Source organism: Echinops telfairi, unplaced genomic scaffold (assembly GCF_000313985.2).
Source record: "Echinops telfairi isolate 266 unplaced genomic scaffold, ASM31398v2 ScPeMD7_7475;HRSCAF=8513, whole genome shotgun sequence".
Taxonomy (NCBI): domain Eukaryota; kingdom Metazoa; phylum Chordata; class Mammalia; order Afrosoricida; family Tenrecidae; genus Echinops; species Echinops telfairi.
In genome coordinates, this window is record NW_022111379.1 from 20117179 (window position 1) to 20136361 (window position 19183).

General features: G+C 45.3%; 1 protein-coding gene across 1 annotated transcript in view; it reads right to left on the minus strand.

Moving 5' to 3' along the window:
* Window positions 1–5855: 5855 nt before the first annotated feature.
* Window positions 5856–19183, minus strand: part of LHCGR (luteinizing hormone/choriogonadotropin receptor) — an 85209-nt gene continuing 71881 nt past the window's right edge. Inside the window, exons 10-12 of the mRNA XM_045285685.1 lie at window positions 16972–17157; window positions 12848–12928; window positions 5856–7249 (exon numbers count right to left, since the gene is read on the minus strand). Coding sequence (XP_045141620.1) covers window positions 6106–7249; window positions 12848–12928; window positions 16972–17157 — 1411 coding nt within the window. The 3' untranslated portion in view covers window positions 5856–6105. The remainder of the gene's footprint in view (window positions 7250–12847; window positions 12929–16971; window positions 17158–19183) is intronic.

Consider the following 19183-nt stretch of genomic DNA (forward strand, 5'->3'; position numbering starts at 1 on the left):
CAGGAGGGTCTCGAACTCAAAAACTCACTGTCATTGTGTCAGTGCTGGCTCATAGTGACCCCCTGTGGGTTTCTGAGACAGTAACTGCTTATGGGAGTAGAAAGCACGGTCTTTTAACTGCAGAGCTGCTGCTGGTTTCGAACTGCCAACCATGCAGATCACAGTTCAACATGTAACCACTATACCAGCAAGGCACCTTGGGAGTGTTTAGTGGACTTAAATTTTAACCATCTCACTTTAGCAAACATGAGGCCTTCTCCAGGGATGAGTCCTCCTGATCCCATAGCAAAGTAATGTCGATCAAGTCCTATGCTTGCTTCCTTGCCAAAGAGCATTTTGACTGTTCTTCCCAAACCAGATTTGCTCTGAATGAACATTTTATATATATATACACACACACACACACACATACATGTATGTATGTATATATGTATATGTGCATATATGTATATATATATGTATGTATTTAATATTCTTCACCAACACCACAGTTCAAATGTGTTAGCCCTTCTTTGCTCTTCCTTATTTCCAGTCCATTTTGCATACATACAAGGTGACTGAAAATCCCATAGCTTGGGGCAGGTGCACCAGTCTTCAAAATAACATCTTTTTCAATAACACTAAAGAGGCCTTGGCCATATATTTGTTCAAGTGCAAGATATCACTTGATTTTTTGCCTAATGCCTTCAGAGGGGCTCCTTGTGGTTCTAAATAAAATGAAATCTTTGATAATGAACAATCTTCTTATTAGGATCTTAACTTATTGGTCTAGGTGAGTAGATTTTCATTTTCTTTTGGTTAAAGTATAATCCATCCTGGAGGTGTACGTCTTTGGTCTTCATTAGGAAGTGTTTCAAATCTTCTTTACTTTGACAAAGCGAGATTGTGTCATTTACATATTGCAGGTTATTAATGAATCTTCCTCTAATCTTGGGTCATGTTCTTCTTTATATACTCTTAATTTCTTGGATTGTTTGCTCAGGAGTGAAAGGACACGACCTTGGTAGACATCTTTCTTGAATTTAAGCTATGTGTTTGTTATCCCTTGTACTGTTCAAACAACTTCTCTTTGTGTACAAGTTCTGCATGAGCACAATTATGTGCACCTGAATTCTCATTCTTTGAAATGTTAGCCTTGATTTGGTATGATCTACACAGTTGAATGCCTTTGTATAGGCAGTAAAACATAAACATATCCCTGGTATTTTCTTCTCTCGGACAAGAGTTGTCTGACATCAATTATGTCCCTCATCCTGTGTCCTTCTCTGAATCTGGCTTGAATATCTGGTAGCTTCCCTATTGAGATATGGATGTAACCTTTTAAACAATTATTTTCATAAAAATTTGGCTTGAATGTGATGGTAATGATATTTCTGCACCCCTTGGGTCACCTTTATTTCCAGCGGACACAGATAAAGACCACTTTCCGTCGGCTGGCCAAGAAGCCGCCGTCTCGTCTCCCTGTCTTGACACAGACACAGCAGTGCTTCCAGAGCGCCCTGCTCGCTGTCATCAAGTGCATTCTGATGCATAGTGACCCCAGGACCAGATAGAACTGCCCCTGGGGGGCTCACAGACTAATTCTTTATGGGAGTAGAGAGCTTCATCTTCTTCCCGAGGAGCTGTTCCTGGTCGTGGTTTTGAACTGCTGACCTCATGGTTAGCAGCCCAGTGAGGAACCACTACACCACTAGGGTAGTTTGTTGAAACATCTCAATTGGTATTCCAGCAGTCCCAGGAGCCTTGCTTTATGCAACGCCTTCAGTGTAGCTCGAACTTCTCCCTTCAGTACCACTGGTTCTTCATCAGATACCACCTCCTGGAATGATCGAACACTGACCAGTTTTGGGTTTTTTTTGGTGGTGGTGGGGCAGATACTGTGATTGTGTATTCATTCCATTTTCTTATCTTTAAAATTATAGACATATACAAACATATATCTTTTAACAACAGTTTAGGTTCCCATTCAGAAATCTTGGCACAAGTTGTTCAATGGCAATGGTTACATTCTTCACAATTCATGAACATCCTCACCATTTCCATTTTGGTTGTCCTATATCTCTTAATCTAGTTTCCCTGTGTGCTTATATTCTCATTTTTTTAAATTTTAAATGGTCTATTGACCATTTAGTCTCATAAAGGTGATTTTTTAAGAGGAACATGGCACTTAGCAATATTTATTATTTTATAAACCAATTTGTTATTTACCTGCAGGGTGACCTCAGTGGTTAGTTTCAGCTCAAGGTTTAAAGATTATCTTAGGAAAACAGCCTCAGGGAGTCCTCTAGTCTCAACCAGTCCCCTACTTCTGCTTTTTGGTCTTTAAAGAAAAGGAATTTGAAGTTCTATTCCACATTTTTTATGAAGAATTCTATCAGGATTTTTTTTTTAACATTTTATTAGGGGCTCATACAACTGTTATCCCAATCCATACACACATCAATTGTGTAAAGCGCATTTGTACATCATTTCTCAAAACATTTTCTCTCCATTTAAACCCCCAACATTAGGTCCTCATTTTCCCCCTCCCTCCCCGCTCCCCCCTCCCTCATGAGCCCTTGATAGTTTATAAATGGGTATTTTGTCATATCTTGCCCTGTCCGATGTCTCCCTTCACCCACTTTTCGGTTGTCTATCCCCCAGGGAGGAGGTCACACACAGTTCCATGTAATCGGTTCCCTCTTTCCTACTCATTCTCCCTTTACCCTCCCTCTTTTGCCACTCACACCACTGGTCCCTATCAGGATCTTTCTGTTGTGTCCCTGAGTAGTGGTAGCCAGGCACATCTAGTTCTGGCCACAGGATAGATAAGGTCTTGGTTTGTGTAGACTATGTCTTAAAGACTAGTTATCTATTTTGGATTTTTTGGTTTCCTTTTTACTGTTTGGCTTCAGATGACTAGGATACTAATAGTTGTATCTTGATGTCCACTCTCAATCTTTTAAAACCCTGGACATGACTCACCAAACTCCCACCTTCTTTTGATGCTTTCTGACTCACTCACTTTTATATTCATAAGATCCTTTAGTACTGCAACTTGAGTTTTTAAAAAAATTTTTTCAGCTTGAGTAATGCTGCAGGTGTCCTTTCCTTTGGGCTTTCTGACTGTAGGCCTTTGCACATTTTATTATAAGACTTTACTTTGTTTGAAGTGTCTGTCCAACTCTGTTCTGTCTTACCCAGCACTTTTAAACCTTTTAGTTTTCCCACAGCACTTGGTTCTAGAAGTTGTGTCAATGGCCACACAGAGCTCACAGTCAATGCTCATGATTATGGGGTTGATTATGGACATTAACAGGTTATAATTCAGGTGAAAACTTCTCAGAATACAGTTGTTCAGTCAAGACGTGTTACAAAGTTCTCTTAGGGCTGCTAATAAATGCCCAAAGCGCATGCAACTCCTCAGTGAGCCTCAACTCCAGGGCACTCCGCTTTAATTCTGTGGGTCAGCAAACCCAGTTCTCTGAATTCTGTGTCCAGAGGCACCTTACCCACAAGCCAGCCTTCTGCCCCAAAGACTCAGCATTAATTCTCTGTAGGGTGGACCCTCCTATCCTGTATCTAATACTCTGGCTCCTTATTCTGCTGGTGCTTCTCGGCAACTGTTCTGGTGTCAGGCCTCTTCCTGGCTCAAGGAGGTTCAATGCACAGGGATCTCGGGGGCCAGAAGACACTCTCCCCTCCTAGCTCTTCTCTCTTGTGGGCAGTGAGAGTCCCCTCTTCCTGCTTCTGCGATGGCCCATTTCATACCCAATAGGATAGCAATCACAATGATTCCTGCCACTATGTGTTCACAACTGAATCCTATCAGTATCTTCTGCCACTTTTTTTTTTTTTAACTCAGGAAAAAGTCATTTGGTGAGAGTTACAAGAGACTGGCTAGAGGAACCACATTAAATAATTCACAGCACTGCATGCTCTTGAACTTCATCGTTTCTTCTACTTGATTTAGCTACTCTGCATTCAAGAGCAAGTTTCAGAGTCTCTTCTGACATCCATCTTCAAGGAAAATTGGGAGTCATCAAAATGAAATGGAACACATAAAGATTGATAACCTAAGCGCTGCTGAGCTGAAATGGACTGATTTTGGGTATTTTGCTGAGATAATTTGATAGTATAAGACTAATAACAATATTTACATTATAGAATTTTGTGAAGATTAAATGGGTTAATAATTAATTGGTTAATGAAATATTCACAATATGTTCTGGGATACCAAAAGTATTTCAAATCATAATTAAATATAACAAATTTAACTTCAGCTAAAAATATCCACAGATCTGATTCATTATTCAACAGTAATATCAAATGTCAAAAGGAACATAAACACAATTGCATATTTTCATAAGGGCCAACATCACAACCAAGATTTATACACTTGTAGGAAGATTTGATTTTACCATTTTTCTTTCTTGGGAATGGTGAGAAGGGGCAATGTCAACTCTAACCTTTGGCAAATCTGGTCTTCAAAATTGCAATTTCTGTCCCCAGTGTGTTATCAGTGTTCCGCGTCTTGTGAAAGTCAGACCTTACACCTTTTGCATCTGGTCTCCAAGGTCCCCATAACTTTGCCGGTGTCCGTGTTAGATGTACGACGTGCTGAGAATCGCACACTCAGTTGTTTTCACATCCACTCCCACTAACTCCAGACCACATCTTTGGTTGAAAAGGTCCCTGGTGAGGCAGTTTTGTCAAGGTCAGCGTGTGATGGAAGAATGCACATTGGCCGAGCGCATCTCTGCCTGCCGGTCGCCATGACAAGACAGTGGGAAAGGGGTTTGGTGGCTGCGGGGGGCTGCTGCGCTGCTCCACTAGCGGCTGAGGCCACTCAGCTCAGTCAAAGTTGGCCGCAGCTGCTGTGTGGGAGGATGTGGGCAAGGAGACGCCGATTTCCCCACCATGTTCTCCGATCCCTCAAGGAACTTCCCAAAGGATATTTTTTCTTAAAGTCCAAAGAACATATAAAGCACTACAATTGAAACCACCTCATCACTGTCCTGTATGAGTCAGTGCTAGTAAATAAAAACACTTTCTATTTTGGATGTATTTTTTGATATTGACTAAAGATAAAGATGATGAATTTTATAGTATTTTTATTTTTTATTCACGAAACAATATTTTCTTCTACTTCCATAAAAGATGGGGTCTTAGAAATCAAACATATTTTTCTTTTATAAATGTCATTAACCTCAATGGAGTTCTCACACTTGCCTTGTAATGTTGCCAAGGTTTGGGGCTAGGTAGGAGTCAGGGAAATGAAACTGAGGGAGATACGGTCCCTACTTGCAAGGAACTTACAATCTACACTTTAATATTTCATTGCTCTTGAGAGGATTAATACTAAATAAGCTTCAAATGTGCCTAGTAGGATACAGAAATGTCCTTTCAGACGCTTACCTTACATTAATTTAAATAAGTACAATCTAGAAAGAAGATAAATGAAAGGCTTAGAAACATGGCAACGCAGTAGAACTTTCTTTGAGGACGAAATTGTTCTCTAGCCACTAAGCACAATGGCTATTGAGCAGTTACAATGCGGTAGTTTATCTGATGATTCATATTTTAATTTTATTTACTTTTAGTAAAAATTAGCCACATGTGGCTAGCAGCTACCAAATTGGATAGTGCTTCTTAAGACTAGAGTACGCTACTGGAACTATCTGTCAAGAAGGACCTGCGTGTTTGTGGGTGTGCGCATGTGTGTGTATTTTTTATGTGCTATGAACTAACAGTTTTGCAAAAATGAAATAATTATTACAACTAATTAGAACGAGGTAAAGGCAAAGGCATACAAAATACCACCTCCGTTTTAAAAATCAGAGTCAACAGACATAAAATTACTCTCCCCAAATTGCTCTAAACATTTCTCAACACTCTCGATGTCTTTATTTTGGGTCATCGTGTACAATTGAAAAATAGTTTTCAGACTGACAAAGGGCCATCGCTCATACTTTGCGCTAGGGGGAGGGAGGTCCTTTTTCAGCTGAATGTGCTTAAGAATAAATAATTTCCAAAATCCAACTCTTTGTGCTAAATTGCTGGTACAGGCAGTTTCACAGATAGGGGTACAGTCCAATAACGTGGTCACTGATGTAACCGTGAACACTAATTGCAGCAAGTCCTCTCTAAGACAGCTTTATATTGACGGTTCAATGTGGACAACTTCAGAGTGGGCGGAGGAGGCTGATGAGAGCCACTGAGCCCATTCTTGCAGCTGGAGGCATAAGCTGAAAAATCCTTTCTTCTATACCATTCAGCTCGGCGTTGACAGCAGCCAAATTTGCTCAGCAAAAGAAAGAAATCTCTTCGGAATGCCTGTGTGAAAATCGCGTACAGAAACGGATTGGCACAAGAGTTGACGGGGTAAAACAGAACCAGGAGAACTTTGGAGTTGGTCACTGTGATCAGGGGCACTTTGAAGGCTGCTGAAATGGCAAAAAAGGAGATGGGTGCCATGCAGGTGAAGTCGGTGAAGATGAGGACGGCCATTTTCTTAGCAATCGTCGTGTCTTTGTTGGTCGCCATCCGCTTTGGGCTCTGCACCGCACAGTAGATTTTAGTGTAGCACGCACAGACGACGATGAAGGCCAGCACGTTGAGGATCAGGATGGCGAGGATGTAGACCTGGGAGAGCGCGCTCTCCACATCCATCGGGAGGCAGATGCTGACTTTCATGTAGCTGCTGACCCCCACGAGGGGCAGCGCGGCGATCAGGGTGGAGAAGAGCCAGCCTCCCAGCATAATCGGAATTGCGTGTCTTAAGCGCCACTTTTGGTCGGGCTGCAGCGCCGAGGTGATGGTGTGCCACCTTTCCAGCGTGATGACCGTGAGCGTGTAGACCGAGAGTTCGCTGGCGAAGACGGTGAAAAAGCCTGCGGCGCGGCAGCCGCGCCCCGTCTGCCAGTCAATGGCGTGGTTGTAGTACTGGCCTTTGGTCCGGGCGTCCACGGAGGCGATGAGCAGCAGGTACAGCCCCATGCAGAAGTCGGCGAAGGAGAGATTGCACATGAGAAAACGGGGCACCGTCAGTCGGTACCGACTGGTCAGGAGCACCAGGAGAACTGTCATGTTGCCCGTGACCGCCAGGATGCCGATCAGCCAAATCAGGACCCGGAGGAAGTCGTAGCCCATAATATCTTCGCAGGGGTTGAAAGCGTCGGGGTCTGGGGCGCAGCGGAAAGTCTTCGGGGAGCAGAATCCGTAGTCGTAATCCCAGCCACTCAGATCATTCTCCAAAATGGCAGAGTAGCTGTAAGAGAATATTTTGGCTTCATAGCAACAAGTCGCTGTGGAGGGCGACAGGTTTCAAAAATGATTCTGCAATCGATTGTGGGGAAGACTGTGCAACTCTTCTTAATAGGGCTGAACGATTAAATGGTATGCTCTGTGGATCCTATGACAGTGTAACTATTTAAAAGGAAATCGAACATTCAAACAGCAACTTTTAAAGAATAAATATTTAAAAATTATTAGATGAAATATATATATTTTTTTAATTAAAAAAATTTAAGGATCATCCTTAGTGCTTTTACTTTTAAAAACCTAAGACAAAAGAGGAAACAACAGCCCGAGTCTTATATTTATTTGTTAAATTAATTGAAAACTCAGTATTTATTACAAGTTCCTTAAGAAGGGAGCCAGAAGCTAGGCAGACTTCTTTTTCCTTAATAGATTTTACACGTTGATTCAAGGACTTAATGAAGCTGCTTACCAAGGATGATTTTCTCTGCAAAACAAATTTAGAGACACAATATATGCAATATATGCATGCTAACTCCAAAAGAAGACGTTCTTAGCATTTTTCATAGCTATTTATCTCACTTGGTTGCCAGCCAAACTGCAGCCAAGCTGTCTGTTGGTGGTACAACACAAGTGAGGTCGTAAGATGAGCATGGTTGAAAATTGTCAGTTTTCCCCACCACGCTCTCCGTTTGCAAGTTCAGGCCATGAGTGATCAAATAGCCCAGTTGATAATTGGAAATCAAGGCTCAATTAGTGGAAACTGGGAGCAGAGAAAGGGGAATCTTGTATCGTCATGGACAAAAGAGAGAAATTGTGAAAGTAGTCATGCCTGAGGGGTGTGTGTCAAGGACAGAGAGTGGATTGACCAGGGGCTCCATCCCGAGGGACGGGACAGCCCCTCTCCGGCCCTGTCCTCTGGCCACTGCCTGCATTCAGGATTTTATCTCCCCTGCAGCACAATGCCCGATGGTTTCTTTCCTGGCTGCCTTCCTCCATAGGCAGCAGTCTCCTAGCCCATCCTGTACAGTTCTCCTGGGGTAATGACCTTTCCTCAGCACAAACCTATTATGTTCATTTACCGAACTCAAACTTTCACTAGGTCTGAGACTCTGTGTGATTATCACCAATGTCTGCTTACAGCTGGCCTCTGTCTATGCTCTAATCTCATCTTTGAGAAGCAGCTAGCCAGGAACCAGTTGCTGTTGAGTTGATTCTGACTCATGGAGACTCCATGTGGGTCAGAATAGAACTGTGCTCCACAGGGTTTTCAATGGGCTGACTTTGGGGCAGGTAGATGGCCAGACCTTTCTTCTGAGGCACCTCTTGGTAGACTTGAACCGCCAACCTTTTGGTTAGTGCATTCGCCCTTTGCACCACCCAGAGACTCTAGCAGGAAAGGTGTGCAGTTCAGTTCCTATGCTCTGGAATTACACTGCCTGGGTTCCAGTCCTAGCTCAGGCGTGCAGAGGTTATGCAAATCTGGGAGAACTATTTGCATAACCTCCAGTTCTTCATTTGCCAAATAGGGATAATGATCTGACCTTCCTGTAGAGGTTATGCAAATCTGGGACAACCGTTTAACGTCTCCATGCCTCCAGTTCTTCATTTGCCAAATACGGATGATAATCATATCTTTTTTGTAGGATTGTGCTAAGGTGTAATGCATGCAGAATATTTAGAAGCATGCCTGATATAAATTGTGTTCAATACATGCTAAGAATTCATATTATCTCTTGCATCTCTTCTATGTAACTTAGACTTTCGGCAGTGAAGTAACTGGTGACTCTGAATTAGCTCTGCTTTTTCCCCTCTCTGCCTTCGCATGCGTTCTTTCTCTGCTTTGGAATTTCCTTCCTCTCCTCTATTAAATTCCTCCTTACGCTTAAGGATAAACTCCTGTGCGAAGCCTTTCTTGATTCTCTACCCCACCCCCCAACTTTATTACCTTCCCTCTGGCCAGCCTTGCACTTAATCCACCTGTGGTTATCAAGTCTGACTGCAATCCGTGATGGTGAGCTCGCTCTTCTTTAATCTATTAGCGTTTTGAAGATGGGGTGGGGTGGGGTGGGGGGCCCGGGGGATATTCATTTCTGACAACCCCAGTACCTCACACAGTTTTGGGCCCACAGTAGCCATTCCATAAATGTGTGTGCAGTGAAAAAACATAAGCCAGGTGGAGGGGTGACTGGGCTCTGAAAGGACTTGAGAGGCCACAAGGACAATAAGCATACAGCTCAATGTGTGTAAAGCCAACACGCTTTCTCCTGGCCCACAGTCTGCTAATTCCATCTTGCGGGCTGGAGAAATTGGCTGCTATTTTCCTGTCAGGGCCATTACAAATGTGCATTTCACCTTAGGATCCCTCACACGTGAAAAGAAGGTTTTCCTCTGCTGGCAAAGCTTAACCTCTCAGGTTGTATATTAGGACGTGTGGACCTAATATGGTGAGTGAAATATACATTAGACCAAAACAATTTCTGAGGGGGGAGGCGCAGATTTAAAAGAGAAAGAAGCGTATGACATGAGGCTCCAAAAAGGTGCTTGGACACCAGACACACCAATTTGGAACCAGCGCAGGGCTGCTGCCGTGGGCAGGAGATTGCCAGGGAACTGTAGCGGTCTTTTCATTATCTTTATAAATAGCACATTCCCCTGCCTCTAGCTCTTGGACACACCAATGTAGTTATGAGTATTTTTCTACCTTTAAAGAGATAAGGTGGTTATGAAGAGCTATTAAAGAAAATGGGCCATTCATTTCTTGGCATTAAAAGGGCCCTTCAAGACCAACTCATTTTATTGACTGCTTCCTTGACTTGGTAAGGAAGCCAAGGTTAAAGGGGAAAGTGGCAGCACCAGGTCTTCCTCGCCAGAGGCCTTTACCCCTCTTTACAGCCCCCTAGTCAGTGCTCTTCAACAAGGTGTGGTCATTAAAATGTAGATTCCTGGTTGGACCCCAAACCCTAAATCACAATACCTGGAGGTGGGTTGGGGGCTACAATGCTGGTGGTGGTTGGGGGTGGGATGGGGTACAAGGGGGCTGATGTCAAGGAGTTCAAGAAGGAAAAGAATGTTTTGGAATTGATTGTGGTAGCAATTATACAATCCTGCTTGATGTGATTGCACTATGGAATGATATGATATCTGTATTAACTCCCCATAAAATGGTTTTGAAAAAATATGCATCTCTAGAGGCAGAGCTCAGGAATCTGCCTTCCTTTGAAGCAAGCTTCCTGGGTGATGGTTACACGAAATAATGACCTTTTACTTTCGCTTCTTTTAAATCAAATGAAACCTTCCCAGCTGTTGTCTTGATTTCCTCTACTTGCTCCTTATCAAAATCAGTTCAGTGGTTAGAAGCACTAATCTAAAACTAAAAAAAAAAACCCTCTCCTATGTTTTCCGAATAAATTCATATCGACAGTAGGTCAAACACGACCCTCCCTTCCAGTCTTTGCCCTGTTCCTTTTTTTCCTGGCCATATGGGCCAGGTTCTGGTGACGATTCTCCTTGGGGCTCTGTCTTCGGACCAGTCCTGGGATGGTCCCGGAGGCAGCACTACGCTTGACAAAGCCCAGCCGGAGCCGTCTTTAATGTTGAGCTGTGAGACTGTGAAGGAGTTGGCTGGGCTCCCACGAGAGTTAGCGCATCGGATTGTTAGTAGCACCACTGCTCCAGTCCCAACAAAGTTGAGAGGGGAAGAGGCTGGCCAGGCAGCGGGGAGGCCAGGTATCTTGGGGAGAGCAGGTAAGGCTTGGTGGATGCCCTAGAATCTCTGTGGATGGTCATCTGCCAGGTAGCAGGAGAGAGAAGACTCACCATGGAGCATGCCTTTTGCTTAGCCTGTCTGTAGGTTTCAGGGAAGGCTTTTTGTTTGTTTGTTTTGCTTTTGGGTGGGGGGTTGTTGTGGGAGATTAGGAGGTTTGTTTGAAAGCAGTGTTGGGTAGCAAACTGCAGATAGTATGTATGGTCCTGTGGGTGGGCTTGGGTGAGGCTGATGAGGAGGATTGGGGGGCTAACGTCCCCCCTGCTCCCAAAATGCACTTTGGCTGGCTCACTGACTATACCCAGAAAGGGTTTCCTGTTCAGGAGAATAAAGCCATGCTGCTTTAAGAGTTACATGGGCCAGCATCCGACAGGAGAGAATACCACGAGAGAAAAGTGGACAGCGTGCAGGAAACAGCTCTGGGGGTTAGTCACACCAGACCTACAGGAAAGAAAAGAAAAGGAGGCAGAAGCTCCTGATTTCCCACGTTCACAGTCTTCAACGACTCCCTTCACCTTCGATCTGGAAGAAAAATGGCATTTCTGCCGATTCATACAGATGAGGAGCCATAACGAAGAAGAAAGGCTTCAGAAAGGAAAAGAAATTGTCCAGGCACACCCGGTGTTTCAGAAATGTCACCGCCAATGAGTCTGTTTCCAGCTCTGAGGGCCCCAATGCCCAGAATCTATTAGCCCATCTGGTGCCTGTATGTAACTTGGAGATTAGAGGAAATAAAGAAGAGAAAAAAAGATGTAGAAGAGGGAATGGAGACTAGTGCAGAATAGCAGAGGGGCATCTGCAAAGCAGAGGGGCAACGAAGAAACGTCCTCATCTCTACAAACGTGGCAGCGGGACACTGGCATGACCTTCTAAGCCCTCCTCTTCTGCACTTGAATGCAAGCGGACATGCCAGGGCAGCCAGTGTTTCCAAAAGGGAAATATGTGCCCATTGGTCGGGAGAACAGAAACGGTGCTCCCACCCCGCACTCAGACGGAATCCTTTTAAACCCAGGAGCACCGTGATCACAAAGGACCGAGTTGCGCTGACGGGAGGTGGCTGCTCTGGAAGGTGTGTCTGAGTCACGGTGATCTTGGGGAAAGCCCACAGGTGACTTGTGACAATTCCTACAGCCGAAGCTACCATTCAACCGGGCCTTTAGTGCCAGGCCAGTACCTGCCACGGACGCTCTAGTTTCTGAGGAGAATCGAACTCCCGAATGAGCATCGCATGGTACACTTTCAAGAGTTTTGTATTTTTTTACCCCTCCCCCCTCCCCCACCAGTTGAAAGAGATCCCTGAGGGGCTGGACGACACTCGCAAAGGGAGGTTCCCATTTTTAAACTATGAAAGTACAGTGAACCCTCGCCACTCCGCGCTTCGACTTCCGCGGCTTCACTCTATCGCGGTTTTTGCGTAACAGCACATGCTCTGTCATTACTGCCACTGATTGGCTCATACTGTACACGCTTGATGCCATAAATAATATAATAAAATAATAAATGATCATGGTAACGTCCAAAATGTTTTACTGTATTTTCCCTTTTTCGTTTAATAAATTGGGTAATACGAGTGTCATGGTGACTAAAGGGTGTTTTTTCATGTCCTCTATGCTCTAACTACGAAAATATTTGATTTACAAATAAGGAATCCTACTTCTCGGCATTTCATTTATCACGGTAGGGTCTAGCACCGATTAACCGCGATCAACGAGGGTTCACTGTATTAAGAAAGGCTTTGCCCACATCCCCTCGGGTCACAACTTTCATCCGCAGAACCATCGGGGCGCAGAGAACAGGGTCTTAGAGAACTGGTCCTGCCGTCCTTCGCATGCAGATACTCACAGCGTTTCGTTAGTCGACTGCCTTGCTGTGCTTTCGCATTGTTTGGAAAAGTTTTCGAAAATGGAAAAGGAAACATTCTGCCTGAAAGAGAAGAGACAAAGAAAGAAAGAAAGGAAAAACAAGCAAACAAAGAAACCCAACAACACCCTCAGCCGTTGAGCTTCTGGGCTTTAAACGAAAGCTGATCCTCTCTATTTATGCTGTGTTCATGCACATGATCTATTACACCACCATCCCGCTCCGCACCCCTGCCCCAACTGTGATGCTCCTGGGGAGAGAGAGTCATCATTAGAGGCCCCCAGCTTAATAAAGGGTTCCCGAGTCCTGAGTGCTTCCTGTGGGCTCTGGAGATGAGGAGGCGGACATTCGTCATATCCGATGGGGGTTTTCACTGCTCATGGAACCCTTTCCTGTGCAGCCAGGCTGGGGCTTCGTCACTCTCCTGTCCACACCGCCTTGATTAGCAAGCAACTCTCTTGGGCTCCCCCACCCCCCACCGCGGCTTTGGGTCTCCAACCTGATATTATGACATGGATTTTATCATGGTTTTTCGCTTAGGTGTAGAAACATACACATGTAGGTGCTTCCCACTTCTCCACCTTTCTCTCTCAGAAGACAGGAGGCGTGTGTGTGTGTGTGTGTGTGTGTGTGTGTGTGTGTGTGTGTGTGTGTGTGTCTTTGGGGTTTGGGGGTGGGTGGTGGGTGGGGCAGCAGGAGGGGCCTGTCCAGAAAGTTAAAGAAGGCCTGATCCTAACATTCCTCAGATGAAACCCAAAACAGATACAAAGGGAAACTGGACAAAAAATGAGGGGAAAGGTGGGCGAGCCGTGAGAACCTCAGTGTTTCCTGGGGCGGGAGGAGAAAGGAGACAGTTCAGAGAGCCCCCTCTATATCTTCTTCTCCACCACCAAGACCACTGTTCATTCTTCTTAGGAAAAGCGTGGGATACAAGCTGAGAGGCGGGATTTATAGCAGAATTATCTAACCTACTAGACTCGCTAGATGTTTTAACCTACTAGACTAGATCTAACCTACTAGACTCGCAAATTCTCCAACATGGATGAAATGTGTGTGTGTGTGTGTGTGTGTGTGTGTGTGTGTGTTTGAAGCTGGCTCTTAGAGAGCTAGTATATGATCAGTCCTTCAGTTCACAGGAAAGGTGGCTCTTGTTGGCCTTCAGGTAACAGTCCTAGGTTCTGGCCTCTCTATCTTTACTGAAAGGCAATCGCAGATACAAAGGAGGCCATTGGGGCCAACTGCCCAGGCAGCTGTGTGTATTATCTGGGCTCACCAGCTGCAGGGCAGGGGGGCTGACTCAGAGCTTGCACAAGCACCCCACTGGCCCAGCTTCAGGTTCTCCATCTTTATAGGCGCCCAAGGTTTCGAGTTTTAGGGACACAGAGGGAGCCAGTGAAGGCCTGTGATTCTAATCAAATGACACCCATGTCACCATAGTCCCTGCTTGCTCTGATATTGACTGCTGTATCATTACTGTGTCGACAGTAGATGCAATCAAGTGGAGTTTGACTCACAGAGAAGAAGGTTCCACAGGGGTTTCTAGGCAGTAATATTTGGGGGAGTGCATTGCCATGTTTTCCAGGGAGCTGTCTGGTGGGTTTGAACTGTCAACCTTTCTGCTAGCAGCCAAGGCACCTAAATCCACAATTATATAAGCCACTCCCCTCCCTCCACCCCCATATCAGAAGTAGTCCCTCCTGTCAACTGGCATGAGAAGCTGAGGTGCACTTTGTCCTGGACAGTGTGTGACCCCTTTGTTGTGAAAATAAAGGCATCCCTCTGATCATAGTTCAGGGATGTGAATAATCCTTTTATCAGAGAGCATCGTGAAGTCGATGATAGCAGATGTGGTCAGGCTAAAATGTACTATCATTTGATCTCCCTTTTGACCCATTTTAAAGTTGTTTCAATTTTTAAAAAAAGTGAAGGGGAAAGACACATGGGTTACCCAGAAGCATCTTGTGCTAGTTCTAGAACCATTTCTTCCTACGCTTTCTCTGCTCTGCCTCCACACAGGCCAGAACGCTTTCTTGGAAGACTTTTGCCTCACTGTCTAGCCAACCTGTTCTCCCAGGTTCAGTGGAAGCCACCTCCCCAGGAAGCCTTCCGTAAACTCTGCTGCTATGGGAGTGGCTCTGCCTCTCTGCTCCATGCTCGCTGTTCTCAGCTCTAGCATAACATTTGCTGTATTGGATGTGGTTTCCTCGTGTGTTACCCACACGCAGATGGGCCTCCAGAAGGGTGGGGATAAACTCTGACTCATCCTTGCATCTTCTGGCTTCCGCACAGTGCTGGGAACCTGGTTAAGTTATCAAATATCTTTGAAGCTCAGGTTTAGGCCCAATTGTGCATGGCTCTCTCAGCACCAACCCCAAACCAAACTCACTGCCATTGAGTTGATCCTGACTCACAGAGACCTAACGGACAGAGCAAACCTGCCCTTGTGGGTTTCTGTGACTGTATCTTTTTACAGGAATAGAAAGCCTCATTCTTCTCCTGAGGAGGAGCTGGTGGTTTCCAACTGCTGACCTTGTGGTTAGCAGTCCACTGTGCAACCAGGATGCCTGCTCTCTGAGGACAGTAGAGCTTTATCTTTTTAGCTACCATGAAAGCTCTATGCAAAGCACATAGTAGGTGATTCATTATCGTTAGCCTGACTCCAAACAAAAGCAGCAGCATCCCGTCCCTCTCTCAGCAGCTTATCCAAATGATTGCCACGGAATCCTTAGGCTCAGGAGCCCTGGTGGAGTAATGGGTTACATGCTGAGCTGTGAGCCACAGGGTCAGCAGTATGGCCGTCGCTCCTTAGGATACAGACGAGACTTTCTGACCCGGTGAAGACCGGCAGTCTCAGGAACCTAAAAGGACAGTTCTACGCTGTTCTATGCTTCTATGGGTCAGAATCTTCTGAGCAATGAGATTCTTGGATCTTCTTAGCGGAATAAACTAAAACAAAAACAACCAAACGCATCGAGTCAATTCTAACTCACAGTAATCCTAGAGGGCAGAACAGAACCACCCTGTGGGTTTCTGAGACGAACTGTTTGCAGGGGTAGAAAGGCCCCATCTTCTTTCTCCTATGGAGAAACTGGTGGTTTTGAGCTGCTGACTTGGCAATTCCCAGCCTACCAGGTCACTACCACTCCACCACTAATGGGTCATGAAAACACTAGAATTCATCAAGACCGGCATCAAAAACAAAACAATGGAACAGAACAGGTAAACTAAATGAGACAACAGCTGAGTATATGACACATAAAAATGTTAAGTATTGCTTTATTATATTTCAGCTAAATATGCGACATGTACTGGGTTGCAGTGTAAAATTTTAAAAAAGTATTTCTTATTGTGCATCTGGGTCAACCGGCACCCCACCAAAAAAAACCCAAACAAACTACCTCAAACCCCAAAGCCCTACCCACTCTACCATCTGAAGAAACAAGCAAGCCAACAAAGAAACAAAAACCCCAAAGGTCTGGCAAACACTGCTTTAAGGAAAGAATGAGTGCTGGCACTTTGCCATTCTGTTTGGATCAAAGTAAGCCAGTGAGATGGCTCCAGTAGCGACAAACCAACCAGGAGCCAACGCTCTGTGTACACTCAGGCTGGGCCCTGTTCTGTCAGGGATGACACTTTTCTGCGAGGAAAGAAATGGTTTCAAGAAAAACCAAATTTCCCGCAGTGTTTTGTGTCCCCTTTCGAAAACGAAAGATGAAGACCTTGGGTACACTTTACTCTCTTGAGCCTCCCCCTGCTTGTTTAGAAATGGTGCTCTCTGATCAGGAAGAGAGCTGATTGATCTTTGCTGTGCCAGTTTCACACTCCATTGTGCAGTCGCTAAGATAGCTAAGATAGGCTATCATTCAATTAGCCCAGAATTGGCTCCGGGGCCTTCTGGCTGCCGGGGGACTGGACTCTTTGGCAGCAGCTTCCATGAGGGAGCTGGCTGCTCATTTTCTTCTTGTCCATCTGAAAGCTCCCCCTGGTGACTGAGTGGGCCTGGAAGGCAGGGACTGAAGGGGCAGGGAGCCCTCACCCGATTAACTATTTTGAGCTCTAGGGTACTGACACAGCTGAGCAGATTGTACCTTTTGTGCTTGACTTACACTTTGGCGGGCCAGTCCCTAAAAGCACAGCAGTGGCTGGGGTAAGTCAGCGTGGCATCCTGGAGGTTGGTAAATTTTTCCCTCGATGGCAATGTTTTTAGCGAATAGGACGACATGGCGATTAAGGTCTGAATGGGCGCCAGCCCATAGCTAGGCAAGGCCTGCAGTTTGGTAGCAGAAATGTCCCTGAACAGAAAAGAGGAGAAAGGCTTTTTCATTTATTTACCTATAGAATGCATTTCCCGAATGATACCTCCCCACAGTGCACAGTGATAAGGTCAATCCTCGTCCGGAGGTATCCCTCCCCTTTGCTCCATCTTGTTTCTCTCCTCTGTTCGTCCTTCAATGCATTCACAGAGAGATTTGAATGCAAAGAAGCAACACTGTTTTTCTTTTTTTTCTCATTTGCACCTATTGTTTTTTTCAAGTTTGAGTGTAACTCTTGGTCCTTGCCATCCATCCAACCATCCATCCATCCATCTATCCATCCATCCATCCATCCATCCATCCATCCATCCATCCATCTGTTTGTTAGCACTTCCTCCCTCTCTCCTTTATTCTCTGTCCTCTCCCTCCTCCCTCTTAGCAGAAGTGCAAAACACTATCTGCTGAATCACTGTAATAAACAAAACAAAATGAGTATGAATTGTGGGATGGAAAACCAATTTTCTCTGTAAATGGTTAAGATAAAACAAAACAAAACCCTAAAACTACCTGCTCTAGAATACAGCAGGCACAAGTGACATTAGCCTTGATGTATCTTACGCAGGAGGAGATACGGAGGCTTCAGATGCCTTGGTCTTTGACTGAGCAAGCCCAGCAGGACGGATTGTAGAAAGCACAGGCTGGGCTTGTTTGTAAGGGCCACCGAGGAGCATGGTGGTGTAGTAGTTAACAGTTCAAAACCACCAGTCACTCTGCAGGGGAGAAATGAGGCTTTCTATTCTCATAAAGAGTTACAGTCTTAGAAACCTACAGGAACGATTCTACCTTGTTCAGTAGGATCACCATGAATCCGAATTGACTCGGAGGCATGCTTTTCTGGTGTGTGTGTTGTTTGTTTGGTACCCGAGAAGCAGAATGCCCATTCTTTAACGACAAACTGGTGTCATGTTTCCAAAGCAGGCAAAGACTGGGCCGGGCCCGGCAGAGCTGGGTGGAAAACTCAGGCTTTGTGAACAAAGCACTGAATGTTCCAGTTAACAAGACTTGAGAGACCAGGTCAAAGAAAAATCCAAGCAAGTTTAGTGTCAGGAGGAAGTGTTGATTGGAAATTAAAAATTCCTCTCCATCTTCTATTGGCTGCTGTTGGTGCCCTATATGAAACTGTTCCAGCAGCACAGTGCCCCTCAGCCATTAGTGCCCCACACATGGGAAGGGGCAGTCATTGACTGGTGGACAGAGGAACTTGACCACACAGAAGGACTCATGGGAGCCTTCGGGGAAGAATCAAGGTGGGAGAATTGGCCTCAGCACCTCCACCTGTGGGGTCACCAACTTCTGTTGTTTTTGCATCCTTGTGACTGCAATCAAAAACATGTCAGCAAGGGAAATATTTTGGGGGGTTGGATGTAAATAATGCTTTCTTAGAGACTATTCAAATCCTAGAGGTGTAGTGCAAACAGCTGCTTGGGAAGTGGGTCTTGGCCCCAGAGTTCTGGACAAGTACAAGGGCATGCAGTGCCCACAGTGATTTCTAAGCAGGCTGACCTGGCTGCTCTTTAAGCCAAGACTGCCCTGCCCTGTCAGTCGTGCCCCATGCTTGACTCAAAGGCAGCTCTCTTTGGCTGCTTGGTGGCCTGGGCAGATGGCCAACTTGCTGTCAGCTCTCGGATTCTGAGTTGAGTGCCCTCTGATGGTGAGACATATAGAGAGGGACCAGGATGCACAGTGAGAAGCTGAAAGACAGCAGAGACCTCAGTGGCTAGAGCCACAAGGTAGTGGAAGCCCCAGCTAGCCTGTCATGAAGCTGAGTGGAGAGTAGAGCGTTAGGATTGATAGTGGCAGAAGGCAGGATTGGGGGTTCTAGTAGGAGGGGTTGGGAGTTGAAGCATCAGGGGTTGTGATGGCAGGTAGAAAGGTAGAGTCCAGAATAGATAGTAACAGAAACTAGAAAGTAGATGAACTCACACATGGATAGTGGTGGGAGCTAGGAAGTAGACGTAGGAGGTGGTGGTGGAGGGGCTTAGGAAGTACACAGGGCTGGGGATTG